Source organism: Cylas formicarius, unplaced genomic scaffold (genome assembly GCF_029955315.1).
Source record: "Cylas formicarius isolate icCylForm1 unplaced genomic scaffold, icCylForm1.1 PGA_scaffold_1__22_contigs__length_36826433, whole genome shotgun sequence".
NCBI classification, from domain to species: domain Eukaryota; kingdom Metazoa; phylum Arthropoda; class Insecta; order Coleoptera; family Brentidae; genus Cylas; species Cylas formicarius.
The window spans coordinates 35,116,651-35,143,700 of NW_026844264.1; the positions used below are offsets into that span (position 1 = coordinate 35,116,651).

Consider the following 27,050-nt stretch of genomic DNA (forward strand, 5'->3'; position numbering starts at 1 on the left):
TTGCCAACAAAATAAAATATCCACCATTCAATATGTCAGATGAAAAGCAATTACAAATTGCTACTTCTTCTGTTTTTTCCGACCCGACCACTTAACTTACCTCTTGAAATCATAAAGACAATTGCGAAGAATTATATTGAGGAGTGCACAGATCTTATGAACAATTCCCTAAAATATGGAAATTGGCGCGATTTATCCTTATAGAGAAAGCAGGTCAGGATAAGAAGTATAGACCCATATGCTTGATCAATGTAGCTCGTAAGCTGCTGCAACATTTGCTGGTAAAGCGTCTCAAAGAAGGAATTGAAAGGACTGGCGGACTGGCAGAAGAACAGCATGGGTTTCGGGAGAAGAGATCAACTATCAGCGCTTTGAGAAGGATCCGAGAAAAGGTAGACGACGTAAAATAGACACGGTAGACGTCGAAAACGCCTTCAAGCTACTACTTTTAAGCATAGGCGAGGCAACGTCACATGCGGGGTCCCGCAGGGATCAGTAATAGGTATATTTAACGTGTATTACAACAGTGTGTTCCGCATTCCCGTTCCAAATGGTATTTCCCTTGTCGGATATGCGGACGATCTGGCTATCTTAGCAGAAGTAAAGGGAGTCGACATGACGCAAACATGCCCTTCACAATGTTACGGAATGGATGAAATCTAAAAACCTGAAATTAGCCCCCCAAAAAACGGAGGCAGTCCTACTTGTTGCTGGAAGAAAGGTTAAAAGCATTTCGGTTATAGTGGAAAGCATAACAACTCAAAGTCAGGAAGTAGTCAGATATCTAAATATAAAACTAGATAGGAACATGTCCATGGGGGCCCACGTCAGAGCCGTCACAGAAAAAGCCTTGAACAATATCAGTCGCCTTTTACCAAACGTGAGTGGACCTTGTGAAAACACCAGGAGGATAATATGCTCCGTAGTGACTTCAATACTACTATGTGGTGCCTCAATATGGGAGCAAGAAATTGAGAAGAAAGTCTATAAAAGGATACTGAGTAGCGTTCAAAGTAGGGTAGCCATAAGAGTCTCCGGATCATACAGAACAACCTCCAACAAGGCACTTATAGTGATAGCTAGGATCCCACTTATTAATCTCCTAGTTAAGTGCAGAACCAGTATAGAGAAAGATGGACGAGAAGCCAAAAAGGAAGTACAAAGCACGATGATGTTATGCTGGCAAGAGGAATGCGACAGAGATGATGGTATAACTGAATGAAGTAAAGAAGCTAAAATTCCTAATTCCTGGTTTCATAGACGACACGGTGAAGTAGATTTCACTTTCTGACACAAATACTCACCTGGCACGGGTGCTTTGAAGCCTACTTCAAACGTTTTAATTTGGCTGAAACCGAGGAGTTGCTTTATTGCTTAAACATGGATACGGCTGAACACACTCTATTTTTCTTCCCAAGATGGAACATGCAGCGAAATGTAGCGGAGCAAATACTCGGTCACATACGCCCCGACCACCTAGTTGAAAAAATGTTAGAGTCGCCGACAAATTGGGACCATGTCTGCAAAATGACCAAGCAAATTCACTCTGCCAAAAGAATAGAACGGCCAAATCTTATACAAGCTCGCTGAATTTCAGTCAATCGGAGACCCTCTTCTTTAAGTAATGCACGTCAGCAGTTCCAAAAACACCAAAGGGTAAAAGAGGGAAGGGTTTAGTCGGTCGGTGATTTCCGCCATGAGCCAAGCCCGGATGTCTGATTAATTAGGAGACTCCTAATCCTCTATTAAATAGTAATAATAATAATAATAATAATAATTGCCTAGGTGCTTTTCCAACTAGTCCAACCCAAAGGTTATACACAGAATCCGGTGTTCCTCCACTCGTCATACGAAGAAACAAATTATTAGTTGATTATATGAGTAATCATAGCATAGACGACATCTATATCAAGCGTCATATGTCTAGCAAGTTTCAATTTGAATAATTTTGAAAAAGCTTAAATAAAATACATAAAATAAGCAAAAACTTATATTTAGGAGGTTCAAAAAAACTTTTTTCACGCGGCCCAAGTCTTACAATGTATTTAAAGACATTAACGTTTCATAAGAAATTTGATATTTAGAAAATTTAAAAAAATATATTACGTCACTCGTACCGCTAACGTGTCGGTGATACGCGTCCCGGTCCACCCAGCGTGCGGTTCACGACGGACCACGCAGTGACACTCGTCAGTTTGTTCTGTCCGACGAATCGTAACTTCTGATTTGAAAACCGTTTTTCTATGCATGAGTTTTTTTTTTCTCGGAATTCGGGTTTTGATTAATACGCGTCTCTTTTGTGCGCTTGTGGAATTTCTGACATGCCCAGACGAAAATCGATAAGCAATATCGAAAAACTATCGATCGGCGTCCTGCCAATCGATGAGGAAGACGCGGAAGTATCTCCCTTTGCTTTGATTTAGATAAATGTGTTAGTGTTAAGTATCCCGGATTTTTCATGAGGGAGACTTTCTTTACGGCTTTCTTTACGTCAACCCAATGAAAACTGCGTCTCAGTATCTTTATCCCAGCATAAGCTACGAATAACGAAGCTTATAATTGAAAAAGAAACGTCAATTTTTGTACAGCCAATTCGCGGATTTTAATATCCGATTTGTGTTTTTCGAATTTCTCCATAGAATACACCCAAACCGAACTTTCCTGGCAATCGTTTCTCATTAAACGCGGACGTCTTAATCTACGACGAGGAAGAATTCGTAAAATTAATCGGTTACAGTCGAAAACACCCGATCGATAACGATCGAGCAGTCCGGTCGCTCCTTTGTTGTTGTTGTTTTTTTTTCGCCTTTTTAATAATGACTTTAACTAATTTTATGCGCTACCAACCGAACCATTTATTAGATGTTGGGGCCGTTGGAACTGCCGGCCAGACAAATTCGTGTGTCAGTGTTAAATTTATAACGTTTGAGCCGGAGTGCTCGAACGCGAGCTAATCGCACGCTTCAATCTGATGGTCAAAAGGCTTAACAACACACCCGGGGATTATATTACCTCCGTTTAACGCATTCCGTTACATTTTTTTTTTAAAGAATTGTTAAAATGTCGTTTGCCTTAATGACGTTATAATATACGGCGGCATAGTTCCGTTCCATTTTGGATGTACAAAAATCGGCGGCCCAATCAAACTCCGTTTTCTCATAATACTTTCTTCTTCACTTGCCACACGTCTACTGTCCATCTTCCCCTGGACTATTAGCCGCGATAAATAGAATTTGTCATATGCTTTGTCGTTTCCCATCAGTATGTGATACTTTTGCGTGATACCCATTCCATATACAGGGTGTCCCACGACATGACTGCCATAGCTTGGGAGCCGTTTGCTGAGGTGATTTAAACTTGAAAATATCAACAGAACGCATCTAACGGAGCTACAAGCATTTGAAATTTCAAAGACCATTTAACCCATATTATCCCCAGCATAAAAAAAATAAGAAAATACCGTTTCGCTCTGAAATTATTTAATTTGTTGCACTTAAGAATACACTACATGTAAGAGACTCAATGTTTCCTAGACTTCCTTTTAGAAGCCGCGTGTGGAAAAATAGTATACAAGTTCATCGAAATAAATTCTTAATTTAAAATTTGATCACAAACAAAACAAAACTACGGATAAACCCTCGAATTATAAAATAAACGGCCTACCTTATATGCACTCTATTGTAAGACCCCCGAGGCCTCTCGGATTTTCTTTCTCCACACCATGTCCATTGCAGCAATGTAGTGGAGGTTACCAATCGCAAACACGCGAAAACTATGCGCGGTAATTCGGCCAAACAAAACCCGAGGGCTCATATTATCGCGGTGAAATGACACGCGTTTTTTACCATAAAGTATATAAAAAATTAAATTAAAATAAAAATTGATAAATGTATTCGATTAACCCCGAATCATAAAGAAATCAATATAGAAAACCCAGGTAATGAATTAATATTTAGTGTCAGTATACAAAATAAATAACCAAAACTGAACATACCGCCCACCAAATACAACGGTATTTCAAAAAACAACAAAAAAAAGAAAATAAACAAAATATGCTAATATTAAAGTTTATCAATTGTGATTAATTGGCTGGCAGAGGACATACCTTAATAACCGGTCGTTTGATTAAACCGTTTTGGGTTCTGACAGTGACTACTCGTGGAACACCGTCAGCACCAGGGTGAATGGAATCAATCCGTCCCAGTCTCCACTGGAGGGGAGGTAAATTATCCTCCTTCAGTACAACTAGAGTACCCGGCGTGATAAGAGTGGTATCTTTATCCCATTTAGCTCTCTGTTGTAAAGAATGAAGATATTCCATATGCCATCTTTTCCAAAATGATTGATGCATTTTGGTCAGTAACTGCCACCTATCAAGTCTATTCATAGGAACACAAGTGAGGTCGTGATCGGGAATAGCTGATAAAGGAGCTAAGGAGAGAAAATGACCTGGTGTTAAACTGGATAGATCGTTGGGATCACTACTCATAGCGCAAAGTGGTCTAGAGTTGAGTACGGCCTCAACTTGAGTGAGAACTGTGTAAAATTCTTCATAGGTAAGTAATTGTTCCCCTATGATTTTAGTAATGTGGGTTTTGACGCTTTTAATGCCAGCTTCGTGTAACCCACCAAAGTGAGGCGCTGAAGGAGGGAAAAATTGCCACTCGATCAATTCCTCAGCGGCTGCTTTAGCCATGCAATCTGCTAAGTATCGAGCTGCACCAACGTAGTTGGTACCGTTATCACTGTGCAGTTTGGAGCATCTACCACGTCGACTGATGAAGCGACGCAATGACGCAAGAAAGGCAGAAGTGGATAGGTCTGATACCAGTTCCAAATGCAGGCACTTTGTAGAACAACACACAAAGAGAGATAGATAAGCCTTTTGAGTACGGCAACCTCTATGTCTTGACATCAGTATCTGAAAAGGGCCACCGAAATCCAAAGAAGTACATTGAAAGGGCTTGGCTTGGGTAATGCGGAAACTAGGCAAATCGCCCATTTTTGGTTCTATTACCTGAGGATGTGTTCGAAAGCAGCGGAAACACTTATGGACAATACGTTTTATAGCTCCTTTAGCACCCAAAATCCAAAACCGTTGAGATATAAAATAGCGCAAGGCCTGCTGTCCACAGTGAAGGTATCTTTTATGAAAATCCTCTATTATAAGATCAGTCAACCTATGTTTGTTGGGAAGCAAAACGGGATGCTTCTGATCGTAATCAAGTTGAGAGTGAGTAAGGCGTCCGCCTACCCTGAGAAGTCCTTGTTCATCGATGAAAGGAGCAAGCTTTCTTAACGGCTTGGAACAAACACTCTTGTTCGAAAGATTGGAAATGTCTTCATAAAAGGCTTCTGCTTGTACTTGCTTCACAATGCGGAGAAGACTCTGAAATAACTCGTACTCCGTGAAAGGACCCTTTTTAACCACTGAAACCACTTTAAAACGAATGCCAAGAAAACGACGCCAATAAGTAATAAGGCGAAGTATTTTCTGTAAGCATGAATACCTATTCAAAATATCACCAACAGGATTATAGCCTTTTATTACCGTGAGAATTGTCGCTCTTTCTTCTGGTAGTGGTTCGTCCAATTCACCAAGTTCGTGTTTGGGCCACTCTTCGGAGGGACGCGACAACCAAGCTGGTCCCGCCCACCATAAGGGACAGTCAACTAAATCAGACGGAAGGACAAGGCGACTCGCAAGGTCAGCTGGATTGTCTTCTGATTTGATGTGAAACCAACGTTCAGGTGCTACATTGTCTTGAATCTGACTCACCCTGTTTGAGACGAAAGTGCGCCAACGACAGGGCGGTGACCTTATCCAACCTAGGACTATAGTCGAGTCAGACCAAGCATAAATATTTTGTACGTCGGGAATGTTGTAGACATTTAAGGCATATTTAAGCAATTTGGAAGCCATTAATGCAGCACTTAATTCCAATTTAGGAAGACTCAATCTCTTCAATGGAGATACTTTACTCTTAGCATAGAGGAGATAAGTAGAAATTTGGCCATCTGGAGACACGAGGCGAGAATAGATACAACTTCCATAACCTAGCTCTGAAGCATCCCCAAAAGCATGGAATTCTAAACTAACATACTTTGAAATAAAACAATAACGGGGTATTTCTAATGCTGACAGACTTGGCAATTCATTTTTGTAGTGGGTCCACCTTTGGGCAATATCTGCGGGCACTTCACTGTCCCAGTCGATACCTCTCGCCCATAAAGATTGCATTAGCTGCTTAACTAATAGAGTTATGGGACAAAGTAATCCAATTGGATCAAAAATTCTGGAGATTTCAGAAAGTATAGATCTCTTAGTACATGTCGAGTTGAGAAATTGTCGTATGAGAAGATATCCTTCTCTGGAGACCATCTGAGACCCAAAACCTTCAAGTAAGGATCGGATTTAGTGTCAAGTGCGAGAGGTTTCTGTAGAATATCTGAAGGTATAGTAGCTAAGAAGTCAACACAATTGCTAGACCATTTTCTAAGGAAAAAACAACCCTCATCCAATAGAGCAATAAGTTGTTGTTTGATATCCACAGCATCCTCTAAAGATTTACAAGATACACATATATCATCAACATACACTTGGGACGCTAAAATTGCTGCGGCCCTAGGAAATCTATCTCTACCCTCGGTGGCTAATTGTAAAAGACATCTCAGAGCAAGGAAAGGAGCTGAATTTAATCCGTAGGTTACGGTTTTTAGGCGAAAATCTTGAACAGGTTCTCGAGGGGAGAATCTCCATAAAATACGTTGGTAGTCTTGGTGGCTGTCATTAACAAGTATTTGTCGATACATCATTTTGATATCGGCAGTAAATGCTACAGGAAACCTTCGAAAACTTAACAGAATACTTACAATTTCATTTTGTAGTTTGGGACCAATCAACAAAGTGTCATTCAACGATCGATCCCGCGGACTGCAAGATGCGTCAAAGACTACGCGCAATGCAGTAGTCGTACTATTCGAATTAGTAACCCCATGGTGAGGGATGTAGAAGTGGCGCTGGGCAACGTCAGAGACAGGAACAGACACGGGTTCCATATGATCCAGCTCTAAGTATTCCTTCATAAATTTGGAATATATCTCAAATAATGGAGGATCCTTAAGAAGACGGCGCTCTAAGCTATAAAACCTTTTTAGGGCTATGGAGCGTGAGTCAGAAAATAATGGCTCACCACTGGAAAACGGTAGAGTAACGATAAAACGTCCTTCAGGAGTTCGAGAATGAGTCTCGTTAAAAGAAATTTCAGCGGGATCGTCAAGGGTTAATGAAGACTTGCTACTTGGAACTTCCTCCATTTCCCAAAACATTTGAAGAGTTTTATTAATATCCCGGTTTTCTTCCAATAGTGTGCAACAGGAATATGAGGACTTGCTTTTTATACGATCAATTTTACCCATCACTACCCAGCCAAATAATGTACTGAATGCGACAGATTCCAACTCTTTACCGCACACCTTCTCAGGCAACAAAATTAAAGGGAATAACTCGCACCCGATGAGAGCATCTATAGGTCCAGGAGTATTGTAGGTGTCATCAGAAACGACTAAATTCTCCAAATGTGACCAGTTCTCGCGACTGAAAGATACAGAAGGCATGTAGGAGCAAATCTGCGGTAAAACGATACATTCTATGGGAAAAGAAGGTGTGTTCTTACCCACCGGGCGGACCGTACAACAAGTAACACCATTCGACGATACAGATGTCATATTACCTAACCCATTAATTTCTTAAAGCATCTTTCGGATATAAAATTGCCTTGGCTTCCACTGTCCAGTAGTACTCTAACTGTGTGGGAATAACCTTGGCTGTCCAGAAAGTCCACTTTTGCAGTCGCAAGGAGCGTAAATGCACTATTAGAATTTATGGAAGTGGTGCCACAATGTGGTTGATCTACGGAAGAGTCATTAGCACTGGGCAAAACATCGTCATTAGGTGGACTACGTTCATTACCATGTGCCGACTCGAAATGTAGTAAAGAATGATGGCGTTCCGTACAAGAAGAACAGGTCTTATTAGAACTGCATTTCGAAAATTTGTGAAACGAACTCAAACAATTCACACACAAACGGTTGCGTTTAACTAGTAAATAGCGCTCATGAGGAGTCTTACTTAAAAAGACGGAGCAGTTTATAATGGAATGCTGGGTCCTACAGATACCACAATTCAATGTAGGAACGTTATTAGAAGGAGTATTAGTAAAAAATGCTTTGGAGTGATCACCATTATTCCTAGAACCTGACTTATGTTGACGGTTACTGGCAAAAAACTTACTATTATAAATGGTTCCGGCATTTTTTGATTTATTTTTTTCCTGAGTATAGGTCAACGTATCTAAAACCTTACACCTGTTATTCAGAAATAATTTCAACTGCGCAAAAGTGGGTATATCAAATTTTGCGTGCTCCATTTCAAATCGCTGTAAGGTATCAGAATCGATTTTCATTAAGAGTAAATTAAAAAGCAAAAAATCCCATTCCGCAGTAGGAAAGTTCAATAATTTTAATGCCTCCACATTTTCACAAAACTTATCCACAACATTACGCAGTGCTTGATTCGATGGATTTGAAATTTTGGAAATGTTCATTATTTCATTGAAGTAATGAGTCGATAAAAGCCGTTTATTGTCGTATCTTTTTATTAAAGTATCGTAGGCTACTGCGTAATTGTCATCAGTTATAGGAATATTTCTCAATAAACTGAGCGGTTCTCCGGTTACGAGAGTAAGCAGTAATTGAAATTTTTGTGAAGCGGAAAAGTTCATATTATGCACCGAACTCCTGTATAAATCAAAAAATGTCGGCCACTGTTTTAAATTGCCTGAGAAAACAGGTATATCTAAACGGGGAAGATTAAAATTTAGGTAAGGCGGCAAATTATGGCTCTGGCCTGGTGGCGAAGGTGGTACCATCATGGATATTTCAGATTTTATACAAAAAATGGCAAGAAAGAAGAAATTAAATTCAATTATATTAAAATATGCGAACAACCTCGTAAAATCCACCAAAACCACAATTGATAACCAAAAACAATCAAAATATCGTACACAAAATCAAGACCGCAAAAAACTCTAAACGATTTAAATTCTTTACCTGTTTTCCGATACTTCGTCAAATTTATTCAAGGTCGTCTTATTTAAACGCCTTTATAGTGAATGAAATCAAAATTATTTTTACCAATTTAGTATTAGAAAATGAATTTAGAAAAGACAAAATAATTTTATTTTTGAATTACTGATTCTTTAAAAATCCGGGCTCGAAGACCATATGTAAGAGACTCAATGTTTCCTAGACTTCCTTTTAGAAGCCGCGTGTGGAATAATAGTATACAAGTTCATCGAAATAAATTCTTAATTTAAAATTTGATCACAAACAAAACAAAACTACGGATAAACCCTCGAATTATAAAATAAACGGCCTACCTTATGTGCACTCTAGTGTAAGACCCCCGAGGCCTCTCGGATTTTCTTTCTCCACACCATGTCCATTGCAGCAATGTAGTGGGGGTTACCAAACGCAAACACGCGAAAACTATGCGCGGTAATTCGGCCAAACAAAACCCGAGGTCTCATATTATCGCGGTGAAATGACACGCGTTTTTTACCATAAAGTATATAAAAAATTAAATTAAAATAAAAATTGATAAATGTATTCGATTAACCCCGAATCATAAAGAAATCAATATAGAAAACCCAGGTAATGAATTAATATTTAGTGTCAGTATACAAAATAAATAACCAAAACTGAACACTACATGTGTCAAAAAAAAAAACTCGAAACATACAAAAAAATAATGGAAGACATGACAACAACCAACAACTGTTAAAAATAAAGTACTTTCAATTTATGATATTTATTTGAACACTGCAGGGAAAAAACGATCTAAGTCATATTTTCTTATTTTTGAGATAAATGATTTCGTATCTTCGAACACTAAAGGAAAAATTGTTTGCATAGACATTAACTGATTAACAAACAAAACAAAGAAATAGTACATTATGCAACAAGTGCGGTAGCTGACTTTAGTTTGTGTAGTTTACTTTAAGTTTCTAAGCAGTCATTTTCTTGTCAAATCTCTACCTTTCCTTCATATTCCCTGATTTTCTTCGATATGACTCATAAGTTATCGGTTTAGTAGGATACTTTTTACTGTACATGGAATTCCTTGGATTTCATCTTCCTTCATCTGATAATTTATTTTTAGTTTAAAAGTGAATGAATGCTCTCTGAGATTTGCAGTCGCCTCATTTTTGAATATCTTTCACTTCAATTAAACCACACCAATAGTTAAAATATGAAATAAGTTCTTGTCTTTTGTCGACTGATATTAATTGAAAAAAAAAAGAATTTTTCAGGGCACTATCCTCTGTTTACTCTTTTATAAAATATTTAAATGCACATCACTCTCATCACTGGAATTCGCCATGTTGTATGAATTGATACGTTTACAAACATAACATGTATATTGAGTGGTAATTAATATTCTATTCGCTAATTTTAGTAGACTTGGAGCATTATTTCAGTGTTACATTTTGGAACGGAGACTTGACGTTCCAATTGCCCGGGTCAAAGGTGACTTTTAAGTTTTATCAAAAAAGCCTGGTATAGTCTTGAGTTCTCCGGCGCCTTTACTTTATCAATCGTTCTCTTCTACGGCTTTCTTAAGTTCTAGGAACAGAAAAAAGTCGCAAGGGGCCATATCCGGTAAATATGGTGGCTGAGGCATGATTCTGATTTTGTTTTTGGGCAAAAAGTTAGACACAGGCATTATCGTGAATTGCGGACGTTTTCTTAGTATTGCTTCTCTCACACGGCGCATAATTTTCAAGCTAATACTGACCGTACGACCTTCGGGTAAGAACTCTTGATGTAAGCAAAACCTCGACATTGGCCATTCTGGGTTCTTCCATTGGAACGTCGTAACCATATGATTCGTCACCAGTTATGACCTTTTTGACGGTCCTTTTATCCAAATTTTGTTATTAAACGATATTTCAACACGATTTGTGTCAGTTATTCAACACATGTGACGCTTCTGTCTCACAAAAAAAAGTTAATGCGCACACTGACTGAAACTGTGGACATATGTTAGGGAAAGTCCTCCCAATTACAAAAGGCACTCTGCTTTTCGAACGCACCTCGTATACGCGTAAAACCTGCGGCCGAATTCTTACCTGTCCATTTTTATCCATCTCGTTATTGGTAAGCTTGACTTTCTCGAACGAAACGACTTGCTTTCGGAGCTGTTCCCCAGAGAATGGTGAGTCCGGATGGGCATATATCCTACACGGTGCCGGAGGGTCCGCTTTTCCGGCCACAAGCCACGACGACCTATGATAAGCGTACCGGTACCTTTTGCTGTCCACGGGGACGATGTCCAACAGTACGGCGTATCGTCGGTCCGGCCTTATTCCAGTGAAAGATACCCTCAGCGTCGGAAACATCCGCCTGAAATCAACACGAATATTTGAAATCGATATCACAACATCGGGTATGCCGCAGGGTTCTATGCTCGGACCGTCGTTATAGTTTGTAATGAAGTTGTACCTGTTGCATGCTTTTCGGCCACATTTAATTAAAAATAAATATTAATTATGATGACACGGACATGATTGCCGCATATAAAGACTGGCGCATTTCTCGGCCATGTCATAATTATGTCGTAATTACCCAATCTTAATCAATTAATTTTTAATGATGCGACTAATCGAAATCTTAACGCCGTCACGCAATTACGTTAGTTTCGACGGAAAACGACCATGCCGGCGATCTTCCTCTCCAATTTGCTGCTAAAAATCGAGATTTTCATCTAGTCACGGCAAATATTTTTCATAACATCGCTTATAATTCCGATACGAACGAGGAAGTTTTCAAAGTTCTGTGAATTGAACTTCTAGGCATTGTTATAATAATAATAATAATAATAATAATAAAGTTTATTGCTAACAACATAAATAAATTTTCAGTAAATTAGGAAAACATGCCGCAAAAGGCTTGAAATAAACACTGTCAAAGGCTCATTTACAAATATATACTGGTTAAATAAACAATAAATCTCCAAGAGGGAAGGCAAAGGGAAAAGGCGAAGAAAATGAAGAGTTGAACAAAAATAAAGAACCATTGCAAGACACCACAGTTGACGTTTGGAGAGCAGCTGGGAGAAAATTGGAAAGAAATTCTTTAGCGTCTTTGAATTCCATAAATTAACCTATCAAGCAAGTATGAGTTTTGAAGTTTTTTTTTTTTTTTGAACCATGGTTCAGCTGAGATAACACCATGGAGCCGCAAAGCAGCCTCATGTGGTAAGTATATCTATAACAATAAATTAGTTTTAAGGCACGAAGCTTAGAATTCAAGAATAAACTCATGAATCGTAAAATTGCATGGAAAAATCATGAATGGTTAACAAGAGCCGACTTTTTCAATTTTGAGTAGATGATCCGTAGCAATATTACGCGATTATCACTGACATTGAAAACTGTGTATAGTTAGGTGTCGTCAACAGAAAGATGATAATAATAAGGGTGATTTAGAGACATGTGGAACTTAGAAGTAGAAATAGTAAACAAAAGAGGACCCAAAACGCGCCCCGCGGCACTCCTGACGAAAAGGCAACCCCTAGTGAAGTTGAAGAATTCAAGAGGTTTTGTGCATTATAAATTAAACCAATGAATTTTAAAATAACAATCATAAGCTCAAGATTGAGCAAGTCAAATGCCTTACTAAAAGCTAGCAACATTAATTCTGAGATTTGTAGAGATGGAGCATTAAGCAAATAAGATTTGAATTGGTCTCCGCTTATTTACGTTTCAACGAGCGTCGGTTGGCTTAGCATAATTTTATTTACATACTATTTAAGTGCACAAGTAACATGATTTTATAACTATTATGATTAAAGACGGATTCTGAGTAGGGTGCGTTTTATAATTATTATGATGAGGAAAGCATTCTCAGAAGGATATGTTTTATAATTCTTATGATTAATCAACTATTCCAAGTGGGATATTCTTTATAGTAATCATGATTACGGAAATATTCTAAGTAGGGTATACTTTATGATTAAGGACATGTTTTATAATTATTATGAAAGAGGAAATATTTCAATTTTATAATAATTATGATAAAGGAATCATTCTACACACAACAATTAACAATTATAATTATGAAAACATTCTAGGTAGCTTATACTTTATAATTATTATGATTACGGAAATATTTTAAGTGAGGTATATTTTATAATAATTATTATTACGGAAATATTTCAAGTGGGGTATATTTTATAATAATTACGATTAAGGAAGCATTCTAAATGTTTTACAATAAGCATGATTGGTTAGGGAAATATTTTAAGTAGGGTAGGATATGTGTTATAATTATTATAAAAACGGAAATATTTTAATTTCATGATAATTATGGTAAAGGAATCATTCTAAATACAATATGTTTTATAATAATCATGATTACGGAAACATTCTAAGTAGCGTATACTTTATAATTATTATGATCACAGAAATGTAGGGTATATTTTAGAATTATTATGATTACGGAAATATTTTAAGTAAGGTATATTTTATAATTCTCATTATTAAGGAAGCATTTTCAGCAGTATATGTTTTATAATTATTATGATTATTTAAGCATTCCATGTAGGACATGTTTTATGATAATTATGATTACGGATATGTTTTAAGTTGGGTATATTTTGTAATAATTATGATTAAGGAAGTACTCTAAGTGGGGTAGGATATGTTTTATAATTATTATGAAAACGGAAATTTTATTGTAATTATGATACAGCAAGCATTCTAAGTAGGATATGTTTTATAATAATCATGATTACAAAAACATTCTAAGTAACGTATACTTTATAATTATAATATTTTAAGTAGGGTATATTTTACAATTATTATGACTACGGAAATATTTTTAATAAGGTATGTTTTATAATCATTGTTATTAAAAAAAAATTGAAATATTTTATACAGGATATTTTATAATTATTATGATTAGGGAAGCAGTAAGTAATATACGTTTTATTATATATAATGGAATTAAACTATTCACTAAAGTAAAAATAGGCTAAGATAGGCCAACTTAGGCTTTTGGGTTTCTCATACTGGAACATCCGGTATAATAATATTCAAATATCGTTTTTCATAAAATCGAAGGAGTTTATTAGGCTCTCGTTTCGATGTAGTATCAATCAAAATAACCTTTCAAATTTTATTATTTATTCATTCGGCGAACGACGAAAAGGTACAGGGTTATCGACAAATTACTTGTCGGGTAAAAGCTCGAAAGGTGGCAAAAGTCAGCGGCTCCGTTTTTACGGGCCGCCTGGCCAGATTCCTTATTAAATATTTCTGGCCGAGAGAGGAAAAATGTCGAAAACGAACGGGTGAGGAAGAGGCGGTCGCGAACGAAACCGAAATTACAGGCTGTCAGCCCGGAATGAAGGTAATTTGCCCATTTTAACACCGTGCATTTTCGAAGCACACATTAACAGCTTTTCGAAAAACACATGTTTCGCATTTAAGCCATCAACTTTGCGCGTTATATAAAATTATAGACGTTCATTTTGGTTTCATCGGTTCGGCTAATTAAAATGCCACGTCTTTTCGTAATTACGCGCGCTTGTAATAACATAATGTGCCGCGTAGAAGGCGAAGCGGCAAATTAAAATGGGACACCGTGTATATATACGAGGTGATCAGTGAAAAGTTTTTCAGAGAAAATTTTACCTTGGGCCAAACAAAGTTTACAACCAGGGCCAATCAAATATCTTAAATAAGTCTTAAATAAGGTGAGAGTTCGACTTTTTTGTAGGTCAAGAATCTAATCTGCCACGTCTCTTTTCCACTGAAGGTGGAGGGGAGACCAAAGCAATCCTACTATCTTTGCTACCGATTGAAAGCAGTAAGTATAGGGCCCAAGCAGCTCAGTTTCTCAAAATATGGGCGGGGTATGGAAAAATAAATAAATAAATAAATAAAAGGTTGGAAACCGGGGCGCCAGCTAGGACTATACCCCAACCTATACTAAAATTTAGTGATAGCGACTAGTGTCCTTGCTCACTAGCCACCAAACAAACTCACAAAGTTAACAAAGTCCTAGGCAAATAAATATTAAATAAATAAGACAGGCACGTCAGTTTAAATCTCCATATATTGGCTATTGGACCAGATTCTCAATCACAGAATATAAGCAAAATACCTTAGACCAGGAGCTCCAAGCTGGGAATACGTCAAATACTTAAGAACACAATAAACACAGGAAGCTTGGTTACGATCGATCGTTTACAAATAATTATCACAATAAAAATGTTTCTATAATTGTGTACGTTACCTTTACCCTAGCTGAGCTCTCTAATTTATATTGACATTTAAAAAGTTCAAATATATATTTAATAGTGATAAAGTTAATCGGAACATAAATAAAATGGCTTATCTGTGATCCTCCAGTTACCAGCAACGAACGAATCGGCAAGCTCTAGGACAGCTGTTCTGTATACTGCCTGCGGGTTCACCGGTCAGTGGGATAGACACGAATGCTTATCACTCTTGGACGAGGAGATATGCACTGCAACGTCCGGAACCGAGCTTACATGGCTTCTTGGGTTGCAGAATTCAAAACACGTGCCGTCCACGAAGGAAAGAGGCACCAAATCCAAATGAACCGGAACTAGGGAACCCAGTACCAAATGGGAATCCAAAACCAGACCAACAATCAAAAACTGGTTCCAAAAGAAAAACCAAAACCAATACCAAAACTAAAACCCTACAAAACAAAATAATGAGTTGCGGTGGTGGCGGTGAAGAGTGCTAGGTGCTAGGTTGGTTAGCTTTAGTCCAGCCTAAGCTGTAATGTTGGGGACGTTCAAGCAAAATACTACCAACAAAACGACGATCCGCAACTTCTATACGATTTCAATCCGGTTTAATCCTCGAAAACTACGAGATGCCACAAACTTATTCGGATTGAAATCCAAAGAAAGAAAAACCGATGAAGTTTCACAAAGTTCCAAAAAAGACCGATAGTGCTGGCAATACGATGTTCGGTTCCGACATCACTAGGGTCAACGGGCCAATAATGACAGGAGTTAATCAACGCAAGGAGACCAAATATTACCTAACTACTACCCGCTATTATCAATAATAAGTAATTATTACACACATGGATGAGATTACACAGTAACGTCTTAGGAAATCGAAGACGAACGTGGGCCAAAGGTCGAGTGCTTAACTGTACTAATGGCCGGGTGCATTCGCGTTGACAGATGATTCAAATATAACCTCTCCAAAAATCAACGGGTAAATAAATGAAAGCAAGGGACAAGAATAGGAATTACCGTTAGTTCGGAAATAAGAAGGACGATCGTCTCGTGCAATCCAACCGCATTCCGCAGTAACATCCTAAATTGCCGCAAAAATGCAAGGGCTTACACTTATTTACATTTATTTTAGGGCAGGCAAACCACACCAAGCAATTAAGCAGTAAGCAGTACCAGTAGTTTAGGATTAAGGATTAAGACAGTGTGTAATTGTGAGAATAAAACATTCAATTAGTAGTCTCCGAGCATTATTAACCTACATGTGAGAAACATAAGTCGAAGTAGCCAATGACAAATTGAACCCGCTACAAATCGTTCGTCGAATGAATTCAAGTATACGCGGATTCGAATCTTTTCGACAATCTGCGATCTTTAATCTTTCTGTACACTTATTATAAAATTTTTAAAGGTTACTTTGATTGATACTGCTTCGAAGAAAGAGTCTTATAAGCCCTCGGTTTGTTTCATTTTTTCAATACTAGCAATTTGTTCATTGTTTCATTTTATAAGTGTCCAAATTTATACACGTAGACGGTAAAAAATATTTTAAAATAGCAAAACCTTAAACTGTATTGGTACTGAAGAGTCGTAAAGAAGACGAAAATCTATTAAAGTCTTGGAGATGTGAGTTCGACTTTTTTATGGGTCTAATATTTAGTCGTTCCTCGAATGAATTCAAGTATACGCGGATTCGAATCTTTTCTGCGATCTTTAATCTTTTTCAACGCTTACTATAAAATTTGAAAGGTTACTTTGATTGATACTGCTTCGCAAGGAGAGTCTCGTAAGCCCTTAGTGTGTTTTCTTTGTACGATACCGATAGGCAGACGATAAAAAATATTTTCCTAATAAAAAATATTTTAAATAATAGCAAAACTCTTAAACTCTATTGGCACTGAAGAGCCTCATATAAAAGACGAAAATCACATGGGATTTCATTTTTTAATAACTAATTTACTTCCTGGAACAAATTGAGCCCTTTGTCGTTATAAATGACCCTGTCAAATGTCAACAAAATCTAAAAAGTTGTTTTTCATTATTATTAACACCCCGTGTCTTGTAAACCAATGGCCGTATCTATAGTCGAGTCTCAAATAAAACTCAGGCTTGAGCAACGCTTGGGATGAGAATCGCCTTGAACAATGCTCTGAGCAAAACAGTTGATTTTTTCTGTTGTGCTCGTGGGTTTTGTTAAAAACTTATAAATTTGTGCAAAACAAATGCAAATGCAAATGCAATCATTTCGATCTAAATCAAAATAAATAATAACTAAAAGTTCAGATTTTCACGAGATTATATATTTTGTGATGAAGACACGGTGTTGTCGAAACAATTGTCATGTAAAAATATATAATTTCGTGAAAATCCGAACTTTTAGTTCTTATTTATTAAAAGCCCCCTAGTTCAATCATTTAAATCTGTCTGAGGGGTCTAATTTATAACCCTAATACGATAACTGGGAAATTACTTCAAATTTACTGTATATGCCTTAATTGTCAACACGAGTAAAACGATGAACAATCAGAGAGAATAAAATTACCATACATTTGAAAACCGATATCTGTATTAAAATTCTTCTTCATTATAAATTTCCACTTCTACATCACCTGTTGGGTATGCGTTCTAGTTAGTTCTGTACAAAGAAGAGCACTGAAGAGTCATTAGCCAACGAGGCATTGTTGTTGTCTTACGTGGGGTTTATTAAAGATGAAAAAAGACACAGACAGAAAAGCACAAATCGTATTTAAGGTCATGCTATGAAATAGAAATTGCCACTGCAAAATACATTCCGTTATACATCGACAGCCTTTAGTTGATAGAAATTTTAGTGAACCACTGTTTCAATCCTTGGAACATGTAATCAAAACAGTCAATAAAATCTGAAACAACGCTTGAAACAACCGACTATGTAATCAGTTTTGGGTTGCTAATGACGAAGATTTCACAGAGAAGCGCGTTGGCTGACCCGTTTTCAAATCTGTTTGGCTCTGTTTTAAAGTTCTTGGAAAATAAAGACAGGATTCCGCGAAAACCTTATCACATCAGAGAATGATATCGCATACCTGACAGACGTTATGCTGAATGATATGAATCTCCAAGTTCAAGGTAATGACTTCAAGCGGATTTTCACAGTTGTTTCGATGAAAGATTCCAGGATATTTTGAAATCAGAAATACCAAACTGGGTGCTAATTGCTTTTCCAAATGTCCACATAGTAATATCACCCCTGCTAGAAGAAGGACTGACAACGAAAGGATATTCAAAAATGGCTACCAACAATTTTGACTGTAAAAGTCGATTCCGCAGTTTGCGAGAACATGCTTACTGAAAATAGATGATTTGCAAGTTATCGCGACTGTTTTTGAATAAAATCGAACCGGACATCAACAATTTTTTGAAAAATAATCAAATTCATCCATCGCATTACATTAGTTTTAAAACTGATGTTGATTATCTATCAGTTCAGATCAGTTTTGCTGGTTCGCCATTGGAAATAAATCAGACCACGAAGTTTCTTGGTTCTTATATTGATAGCTCCTTGAGATGGGACCGGGACATTGACAATGTCTGCAATAAACTAAATAAAACCTTTTTCGCAATATTAACAATTAAAGATTCATTTCTTGAGAAGGCACTAATAGCTTTTTACTACGCGTCAGCTTACTCTTCCATTTCACACAATATTGTCAACTGGGGACAAGCGAATGATGCTGAGAGAGTGTTTATACAGCAAAAAAGAATACTTAGGCTGATTTTTAAACTTCCTCCGAGGCAATCATGCAAAGAGACATTTCAACAGCTCAAAATATTAACAATGCCTTGTATATACCTATTTAAAATACTTTTGATCACACATAAAAATAAATATTCACATAGGAAGCATACTGATGTCCACAGTTACAATACTCGCAACAGAGAACATCTGCTGAAGCCAAAACTCAACCATATGTTTTATAAAAAATCACTAAGTTACGCGGGACCATATTATTATAATTTGCTGTCTCCAAGCTTAAAAAATTTATCTATAAATCAATTTAAAAAACACATCAAGAGACTCCTGACGGCCAATGCTTTCTACAGCCTGAAAGAATTTGAAGCGTACCTGAGAGCATCGTAAACGTCAAAAGTTTACCGAGATTTTTCTGATGTATATTCTCTTTTATTTTAAATTACATTAACTTGTTTGTCATGTTTGTTATATAAATATATACTCGTATTCGTTCTACATATTACTTAAGATTATGATATACATTGTTTTTACAATGAAACTTGTAATTTATTATTTGTATTTATTGACGAAACATCCATTGTATCACCTGGTTTTGTGAATAAATAATCTATCTATCTATCTATCTATCTATCTATCTATCTATCTATCTATCTATCTATCTATCTATTATTTCTTTCAATTTTAATAAAATATACTGGTAAAAATTTGAACTCTTATTTTCCAAAATCTCACAGAATTTAAACAACTGAGGTCAATTAGTTAGAAAAAATAACTGATTGGCAAATAATTCTTGGCTCTTTTTGATATATTACCTACCTGGGATTAGAAAAGATGTCAGAGTGCTTTGATAGTTATTACTGATGATGTACTGCAGGCATTGGCACCCTAATTTTGTTAGACTCTAGCAAGGCTTTTGACAATATCAATCATGAATTGCTTATTTCAATTTTATACTACATTGGGTTTAGTGACTGCTGACTGGTGCTACTGCTGCTGCTGACCAAGATCTTATCCAGAAAATACAAAATTCATCATGTTTGCGGCTTGTTTATGAATCATAGTTTAATTTTGGTTTGACTGGATGTCTGCGTTTCATTAGGCCTTAAATGTATTTATTATGATTATTATTATTATTATTATAAACGAATTTTTTTCCTCTATCGTTATTATTTTATGACCATTGCAAATATCCCTCATCCGCGACGAAAAACGAGCAAAATGCCAAAACCCGTTTAATAATACCTCCATGCGAATCGAGAAAAAACGCCCGGTATATACACAATGCCTGCGCGATCTCTAATAAGCCGGTAAAAATGCATTAGCGGCCGATGATACAGCAGTTTCGGAAAAACAACGGAGGCACATGTAAATATCGCTAATCATATGCGGTGGCCCATTACCGAGAGCCCCGGCCGCCTCAACTTCCTGTTAAAACTAATTACGAATGCAACAAACTGAGGCGAGGTACAACGCTGTTAACTCAAATCTATTTACCTCTCTAGTACGTAATTAATATCGAAATACCAGTCCGCGAGCTCGGACGTTAATGAAACCCGAACCCCGGAACGGCTACCACTGCAACGTCATTAATATGAGGCATCCAGTGGCGGGGTTTTTTTGAAATTGGTCACTTCGCCGGATTTTTTTGTTATTTACAAATGTCGTTGTGCTTTCATTAAATTATTTAATAAATAAAACATATAAATAAAATAAGTAAAGGGTTTATTTGCAAACAATACAGAAAACAATTTATCAAAGATTTTGACCTAGTAAATGATTATATTGAACAAAACAAAAATAGAGAAACAGCAAGGGCAAAGAAAACAAAAACAATAACATTTTTTGCCTAAAAAATTGGTACATATGGCATCCATTCTTATCTAACCACAGTGCCAAAGAAGTAATAAATAAATGGTGGCGTGCTCAGTTCTCTTTGACGGACGTCTATGAACTTGGATTTAATTATTTATAATTATGTCTCTCGTGAAATTTGAGTTGAAGCTCCGTTAAAATTACACCCCTGTTTATTTCACACTAAAAATTGGTGATCAAAACCAACCCTGGACTGCCTATCTTTTGGAATACCTATGATACCTAGAGAACCAACAAATCACCACGATGACTGCTAGAATGTTCTTGGACGTATTACTAAAAATTCGGAAAATGTGGTATATCCGGCCCTCAAAACCACAATTATCTCAGTGCAACTTGACTCAGATGTTCCCACAGCACCAGTTTTTCCGAACCTGGAATAGGTGATGGGGTGTTTCTCAGCAACCACGGTTATTTTCACAATCAGAACTCAATGACTTAATGAGAAACTTAGTTGTACCTAAGGGTTGTCATTTTTGTTATTTTCCAAGACGGGTTTTAATTTTTTGAATACACAATATATTCATGTTTTTTTTTTCAACAAAATCTACAAAAATCTTCTTGGAAATCCTCTGCTATTTAGCGGTCAAAGCATAAAATGAACCATTCAATTCTGAAACTTTATGGGCCCTTGAATTTTTTTCTAAACATCAATCCTGGTACTAAAAGCCAGAAAGCCATTGTGTTTTTGATATTCCAAATTTCACCTGATTATTTGGATCCAACAAGTAGAAAATATTTGTCATTTTCCTGCTTATTCTCAAAATGGTGCTGAAATGGATGATTCCCATATTGATGTAAAGACCTGAATCGCGGTTAAGATTGTTAGGTTGCTTATAGATTTCCATAGATTCTCGGATTTTTCGTTGGTAGAAGAATTGATTACATGCAAGAATTCTTCTAGTTTTATCGAATAAAATTTTATATCCGCGTTCGTGGTTGTGTTCGGCAACTGCAGACTTGGCCTTAAGGCTCTTTCATATTCTTTGAGCCTAGTTGACATTTATCTTCAGATCTCTCTTACCGCATATGTATAGAATGCTGGACCCCTTGCATCTCAAATTGAATGTTGTCTTTGACGGATCGAAGATGTTGAGAGATTTTTGGACAAGTAGTAGATCTGGAAAGACAATTATTTTGGGCCAGATGGTGATGTGACAATGCATTAAAGTATCGGTCTGTGTTCGTAGGTTTTCTGTAAACACGATGACCAATGTTAGGCCTGATTTTCTCTTGATAAGAATATAATTCAGTGGTAAAACGTATGTTAGGGTGTATAGAGTTTAAATGTCTAAGAGAATCTACTAGAGATTCTTGACCATAACTTTGGTTTTAGATGGAAGGTATCGAGAGCTTTCTTCTTAAAGGCTTCCACCACAAACAAGTATTTCGGTAGAAAAGGATCTCCCATACAAGGCTTGTAATGTTTAGAAGCAAAGCAGTGCAATGCAGATTAAATTTCGGAGACAAAATTTTAATTTCGCAAAGCGACCACTTAATATTAAAGACACCGACGAGGGTTGAAGTGTAATTGGGGAATAGCAAATTGGCTAATTAAGCCGCCGGTAGTCCGTTTAATGGACATTTGGAATTTTATGGGACCGCCTGGTTAATCGGAAGCCCATCTGGACGTAAGCCCGAGTTATGACCCACACGAAGGTGACGAGCGGGCCCGGAAAAAACATCTTTAACAGAACGCAGTGGAAGAAAGTCGATGAAGTTGTAGTTTTGAATTTTAACGGCTCCGACGCGACATCTGCCGAAAATTATGAATACCGGTAAACTCCGTCTTCGTTTGTTTACGACTACCGGCTTCAGATCGTCGTTTTTTCCGCTTTATTAAGGTTTAAGACGTTACGGCATGCAAGGAAAAAATTTACCACGCTGTGCTTCTCCAAGACAAACTTGTTTTCAAGCTAAAAGTAATTTTTTCCAAGACCAAAGAAGAATCGATTATAGAATAAAATGTTTTACAGAATAATTGCTTAATTTCTTTTCGATGACTCCAATTTTCCACAACCACCAAAATATTCATTCAATTCCTTTCATCATATTGTAACAAAAAATCTAAAGGACAACATTTTTGAGTTACAACCAACTTTTAAATCGCACCATTACAGAAAACAACTGCAAGATGTGAATTAACATTACAAATTACATTCTACTCAATCGACTAATATTGTATCTAGATCAGAAACAATCTGTACGTGCAAAAATCTAACTAGTATTAAATTGATTGCAGAATTTTATATAATTAAAAACAAACGTAATTATTATACAACCTGCAGGTACCGAGAGAAAAGTGAGAAAGTGGTAGTTGTTTTCAACCTACAAAAACTAATTCAAGCTTCTTCTACTACTTCTCGAATGGTTTCTCGAGAAATAGATAACCTATTCTCCAGTTTAGGAGATTTTAAGCCATCACGACATATAAAGGAAACCGGGAAATGTGAAATAGAAAAGTAAATTAATTAATCATGTCTCACTGCGCACGCGACTTGTGTTTCAAACAATTTAGTTGATTCGCTTGTTTTCAAAGTAAATTGTTAATTGATTTTAAAACTTTAGGACTTGTAAAGGAAGTCACGAGACGTGAACAAGATTCGAATTAAACACAAAAGTATTATCCAATTATTGTCCGTTACTCACGCAACCTCAAGACTTGTTTTCAAGCCTTCAGCAATTTCTCTCGCAACCAAAGCGACTTGTCTCTCAAACAAAAAGTTAATGTTTTTAATAAATTTGCAATTCAATAAATATTACTCACTATTTAGGACACTTGTTTTTAAACTGAAAGTAATTTTTTGTACAAATACTTGTATTCAAAAAATGTTAACTTTTTTCACTACTCAGGAGACCTATTTTTCAAACTAAAAACATTACTAATTTCGCTGCAATCCACAACTCAAATGACTTGTTTTCAAGCTAAAATCATTTTCACATCAATCCCCTTAATTAAGCAGCTTGTTTTCATAGTAAATTGTTCTTATAACCTTAAAGTCGGAAGTCGAATTACACACGAAAATTTTATTCACTTACGTTTTTATATTTTAACAGTAGTCACAAGACTTGTTTTCAATCTAAAAGAAACTTTTGTCACAACCAAAGCGACTTGTTTTGCGAGTTGTTTTCAAACTGAAATCAATTTGTTTTCACGGTTAGAGCGACTGTCCCTTCAACTTCAGATATAAAATGTTATTTTACCCGACCTAGTTCTTCTTTCCTTCATTGACTTACCATTTGAGAAAAGGGGTGACCATTTCCAGTTTTTCGCGGAAAACGGTAACTAGTTTTTCATGCAAATTTGATACGTGGGCCAAAATCGAATTACGCACAAAACCGTTTTTTAAAAAAATGCAATGCAAGAAATGTTAGTCACTTTTTACCAACAGTTTCAAAACTAAAAGTAATTTTTTGTACAACTACTTGCCTTCCAAACATGATAATTGTTTCCAATACTCATGAGACTTGTTTTCAAACGAAAAGCATTACTAAATTCAATAAAATTACTTAATGTTATTGCTCATGGAAAAAATCATTGTTGAAATATACAATTCAGATTTTTTTCTGCACTACCTTTCGAGAAAAAAATGAAATTTTCTTTTCCAATTGTAAAACTGTTTTTCACTATTATCCGCAATTCTCATGACTTGCTTTCAAGATAAAAACATGTTTTCTCAACTAAAATGATTTCAAAGGAAAAATAATAGATAGTCAATTACTTTTCCACCAAGTGAACCACAACAAGTACATAATTCAATTCTTTTCCATTCCAAGTTTTCCGTTTTTTCCCACCCTGTTGTTTTCAAGAAAATTGTTTCGAGAAAACGGTTGAATCATTTTGTTGAAGCTCGCTTTTTTTTTCCAAGAAGAACTTGATGTTAAGTATAAACTTTTTTTACAGCCACGTGTGGTTTCGCCGCCAATCGTTCGGGGTTGATACAGACCCGCGACTAAGTAAACACTAGAGGTTCAAAATGACGCCATTTAATTGCCAACGTCTGACTTTGTCATAACACCAGCTTTTTTTTGTTACGGCGGGGCTAACGAGTATCACCTTATAGACGGCATTGACACAAAAAAAGTGTATTTTATAAACATGACGCGACAGTTCGTAACAAACGAGATCAATGCGCACAACTAAATGGCTTTTCCGAGTGAAGAAAATCATATTTTCACAGTCGAAAAATCTTCCCCGTGGAAAAAAAAACAAACAAACATGGTGGGACAAATTGTTTCTACGTCGTTACACGCCGACGGGGCAGGTGAGAAGATAGCGTAAGGGCCGTTTAAGTCGCTACCATTTGTAAAACATCACTTTGCCGACACACTCGCGCGTTTTAATGGGAAATACAGATGTCGCTGTCCGTCAGTCACGTTCTCGATTAATCGATGGAGTTTTTTTCTCGGGAATTCCCTCCATTCGAATGTAAATGTTTAAGATAAGAGAATTACGCTTTAAAATAGCACTTAACTTGACGATAATCACGTATTAAGTTTCACTCTAGCGCAAAAAATATCATAAAAATACAGTTTTTGAAAAAGAAATCAGAATTTTTGCGTTAACTCGCACTTTTTGAAAAACAAAATGGAAAATTAAAGAATATAAGTGTATTGTAAGGGGCAAAGTTCTAACATACTTTTCAGAAATTGTTGTTTTTCAGAATTCCCTACTTTAATTCCGAATATCTGAAAAGTAAACCAATTTTTTTTTAAATGAGTCAGAATTCGAAGTTCAATTGGCACGGTGACTTACAAAAGAACCTTTAAAAATAAAATTTTTAAAAAATAAGTCAGAATTTCTGAATTAAGTCATACTTTTTGAAAAACAAGTTGGAAATTGTAGAAAATACGTTGCGATTTCTGAAAAGAATCTGAAAAATAAGTTCGAATTTCTGAATTAGCGAAAATAATACGCACATTTTCCAAGTTTTTTTTTGTGGGAAACAATTCCTAGGAATTCTGTCTTGTTTTTGGCGGAAAGTGAAAAAAAATATTTCAGAATTTCTTTTGTAATTATGAAAAAAAAAGACAGAGTTCCTGGGTCAAGACACAATTTTTGAAAAGTAAGTTATAATTTTTGGAAAATGTCTTATGTCAGAAATTATAACTTGTTTTCCAGAAATTCCAACTTGTTTTTCAGAAATCCTGACCTAACTTAGCAATCCTGACTTAACCTCACAAACTTATTCCATTAAACCTGTATTTTATTTTTAGTGGCCTTATCGGAGCTTTCGTACATAATTCGAATCAAACGTTTTTTTCGTTTATGGAAAAATGAATTCACTGCCAAAAGTAAGGTTAGATAGGCTTACAGCAAAGTCCGACGAGTTCCGCGCAATTAGTTTTGGAATCGTCTCAAATTTGCAGTCGTAAAAATATCACATCGTATTATTAATTATTTGTGTTCTCGTCTAATTAAAAGGCTAACTCCAACCAATTTTTCTAAATTTACATAAGGCTACGAGGTTTATATGCCAGGCTACCGTATTCAACCTTGACGGAGTCCGGTGCAGTGGCCATATTGAAGCAAACCCTATTTGATACTGCTTAGTTCAACATCCAGTGATGCTTCGTCATTAATTGAACATTCGATCAGAATGGTTAGACGTATTTTTTTTATATCAGGCACAGAATTGTGATTACTGATTGAATTTTATTAAAAATATGCTAGTTTCTGACCATGGGGATAAAAATTCTTATCTGTTACTAGTTGGTTCAGTTGGTTTAGTTCTTGTTTATTTTGATAAATGGATTTTCATCAAGTAAAAGCCACCTCAGTTCAATTTGAAATATGGCTTCACGTTAATTAATCGTCTGAAAATATGCGTCTCTCTTTGCTACAAGCGAAGACACAGCAGGACGCGTGGTATCCGAATTCGATAACATTTTTCTGAAATATCGCCGCGTTCAAAGTCTTATGTAAATGTTTTGGCAGACGTTGATTTTTATCCCAACATATATCTACATATTAATATTATAATTATATACCTAATCTGCATAGGAATACTATCGAAAACATTTCCCAATATAGGTTCTCTCTAAATAATGACATCGTAAAGTATACCTACATATTGGGATATGAAAAGACGATCGATG

The 27,050-nt window shown here is 36.3% G+C and overlaps 1 protein-coding gene across 1 annotated transcript in view; it reads right to left on the reverse strand.

Annotated features, from left to right (window-relative positions):
• Positions 1-27,050, reverse strand: part of LOC132696541 (T-box transcription factor TBX20-like) — an 83,737-nt gene that overhangs the window by 25,465 nt on the left and 31,222 nt on the right. Inside the window, exon 3 of the mRNA XM_060661426.1 lies at positions 11,193-11,466. Within this exon, the coding sequence (XP_060517409.1) occupies positions 11,193-11,466 (274 nt within the window). The remainder of the gene's footprint in view (positions 1-11,192; positions 11,467-27,050) is intronic.